Source organism: Triticum urartu, chromosome 3 (assembly GCF_003073215.2).
Source record: "Triticum urartu cultivar G1812 chromosome 3, Tu2.1, whole genome shotgun sequence".
Classification (NCBI taxonomy): domain Eukaryota; kingdom Viridiplantae; phylum Streptophyta; class Magnoliopsida; order Poales; family Poaceae; genus Triticum; species Triticum urartu.
Window position 1 is genome coordinate 130,658,547 of NC_053024.1, and position 2,868 is coordinate 130,661,414.

General features: G+C 45.2%; 1 protein-coding gene across 1 annotated transcript; it reads left to right on the forward strand.

Annotated features, from left to right (window-relative positions):
- Positions 1 to 914: 914 nt before the first annotated feature.
- On the forward strand, positions 915 to 2,618 carry LOC125546731. Its single transcript, XM_048710881.1, has 4 exons — positions 915 to 1,051; positions 1,126 to 1,668; positions 1,753 to 2,025; positions 2,352 to 2,618. Exons 1-4 carry the CDS (start codon positions 935 to 937, stop codon positions 2,616 to 2,618), a joined length of 1,200 nt encoding a protein of 399 aa, XP_048566838.1. The 5' UTR covers positions 915 to 934.
- The last annotated feature ends 250 nt before the right edge of the window (positions 2,619 to 2,868 follow it).

Here is a 2,868-nt window from a genome sequence, read left to right on the forward strand (position 1 = left end):
GACATTGTTGTCCCTGGTCTCATCTACATTGCAGAGAATATGGTAGATGAACCTTTACCCGAGCAGCCAAAATACAGCTTCGGTTCTGCCATGCTATCTCATACATACAGAGGCTTGTGTGATGCCACGCAAAAAACCTCTTTCGCACAAAAAGCTCCATTACTTTGTGTCGCCTATGAGTTTCTACAGTTGTGGTCCTGGGAATACCTCCCTGTAGGACGACCTCGTATAGTACAACCCATATACCCATACGACTTTAGCGAGGGTGCTTGCGCAACTATGGCCACCAGGTGGACAAAGGCACGGAAACGTTGGTCTCCAGATATTGCGAAAAATTGTTACCCTATGTACCACCAGCAGTTTGAGATACTTGATGAGGCAGAAGTCACATGGAACCCGTGGACTCAGGACCAGCTAAAAATGGTCTTTGATGCTCGACACTTCACACCAGGCATGTTGACCGATAGTGCATTCTGGCTGACTCGCTGCAACTTATTGTTCCTGTGGTGTGTTGAGCCTTACAACCCAGAGCATGTAATGAGACAATTCGGTCTCTATCAAGAAATTCCACCACCTTTTCCCAGACGTATCGACGAGGAAACACATAAGTAAGATGTGACATCCCTAAATAGTTAGTGTCCTTTTTAATTTACTAAACTCACACTTTGTTACATAATTTGCAGGCTAACCAATATGGGCAGGGGTTGGAGTTTATACGACTGGAGGGAAGAGAACATTGAACGGGTACACAAGTGGGAAAATGAAGCGCTAGCAGATATAGTGCATCAACTTAGGTATATTTTATGTACATTATTTTTTTACGATGATCATACGATGCGTGAAGATGCTTTGCTTTACAACGGTTTGTGTAATTATTTAATTTTGTATACCGTACGATGGAAGTACAGATCAAGCGTACAAGCAGTAGTACTGCATGAACACACGTGCTAGCCTGGCCAGTCAGCCAGCTAATATACCAACACATCTCACACAAGAGGAGCAGGCGCGGAGACATGTTGAGCTGCATGCAGCTTACTATCGTGACCAGATGGTAATCACTTGTAACTTTTTTAGGTCCATCATTTCATAATCATTTGAACTAAATAACATCCAAATATTGTTCAGCTTGAAAATGTCGATGAAGTAGGGCAGATGGCTACGGATAGCATGCCGGCCCAGGGCCCATATCGCAAGACATTCCAGAAACTTTTGCAACAATTCGTGGCAAAGAAGTTCAGATGCGGTAGAGGCGACGACGTTGTCACTGGAGCATACATGCCGGTAGCGAGGTCAGCCAGACCAAGTGCGGCGCCGTCGTCCAGACCGAGCGAGGCGCGTACGAGCCATGAGCAATGGGGGGAGGGTCCAAGTACTAGAATGACATTGCCACGACATGACTCATCTCTGCCACTGCATTGCTCTTCTTCGATGCAGCTTCGTCAGGGGCAGACATCTCAGGACCATGGCACGGGCTTGGATTCGATGCCTGAGCAGTTTCTTTCCCCTAACCCATATGCGTACACAGGATATGATGCATACACCCAAGGTGAGGGATCTCAGCCGTATCTCTCCACGCGAGGGATCCCCATGCCCGAGGAGACTCGTGTACCAGATTTAAACCAGCACAACGTACAATGGCCAGACAGTATAGGAGAGGGATATGCTCAGGTAGTCATGTTTACATTTCAATGCATTTACAATGATATCATATATTATCCTCTAACAGTTTGTTTAAAATGTTTCTATGTGCAGGACACACCTGATGTTAATTGGGGCGATGAGAACACCCAACGCGGCGTCAACATAGGCCTCCGGGGAGCATCACATGATCTTGGCGACCCGGTTACATCATTAGTTACAGAGTTCTTCGGAGGGGACGTTATTGGCCCATCTTTTATCCCCGCGGAGTCACAACCATACGCCTACAATTACGCTTCAGGTTCGCAACAAGGATTCGCGACTCCACCACCTACGCAGGACTCGCAGACACATGAAGCCGAATTGGAGTACGGCCGCGGTCTTCGTGTGACCCGGCCACCTAATCGCTTGTCGCCTTCCGCTCGTAAGGAAAGGCCAGGTGGTCATCGTAAATTAGGGTGATTCATCTATGCACGTGCGCGACCCATTGTATCTACATATGTCTGTATCAGACTTTTCGATTTGAACATCTATGTATGCTGAAATAAAAATGCACCAGTCAGGAACAATTTTTCCCGCCTATATCTCCCGCCATACTATCCCGCTCCACTCTTTTGCTTATGTTAGGCCGAAATGAATTTTTTTTTAAATTTGGGCTGATGAATACTGTGCAACCATTGCCCGTCTTAGACATTGAAAAAATATATTTTCAGGCAACGCTTTCCCCTCAATATTTTAGAAGGACTGCAGAAAAGCATCCATTTTTATGGACTGAGGAGAGCGAGGACGAAGATGATATCTTCATGCCGCCGCTTCCGGGTTCTGCATCGTCAAAGGGCAAGAGTTCTGCATCGTCCAAGGGAAAGAGTACTGCATCCTCGAAGGGCAAGAGTTCTTCATCGTCCAAGGGTAAGAGTTCTGCATCCTCGAAGGGCAAGAGTTCTGCATCGACGGAGGATGACGATGATGCCTTCATGTAGTTTTTAAGCTATATTCCAGTTGTACCGTTTAATTCATATGTACTTGCATTATTAGTTTGTACTCTCTTATTGTAAGGCATTATGTTCTATCTTAATTTCATTTTATAGTTGTTGCACGATGTTCGATAATTAGTGGAGGGAAAGAAAATGCCACTACTTTATTCTAAAACTATATATTTTTTTCATCACGACAAGGTACAACTGAAAATAAGATACAACACGACAAGGTACAACTGAAAATAAGATACAT

Coding starts and splice junctions, on each gene's coding strand:
- LOC125546731 (XM_048710881.1), top strand. CDS start 935: ATGAACACACGTGCTAGCCTGGCCAGTCAGCCAGCTAATATACCAACA. Junction 1,052..1,125: donor CTTACTATCGTGACCAGATG/GTAATCACTTGT, acceptor AATATTGTTCAG/CTTGAAAATGTCGATGAAGT. Junction 2,026..2,351: donor AGTACGGCCGCGGTCTTCGT/GTGACCCGGCCA, acceptor ATATATTTTCAG/GCAACGCTTTCCCCTCAATA.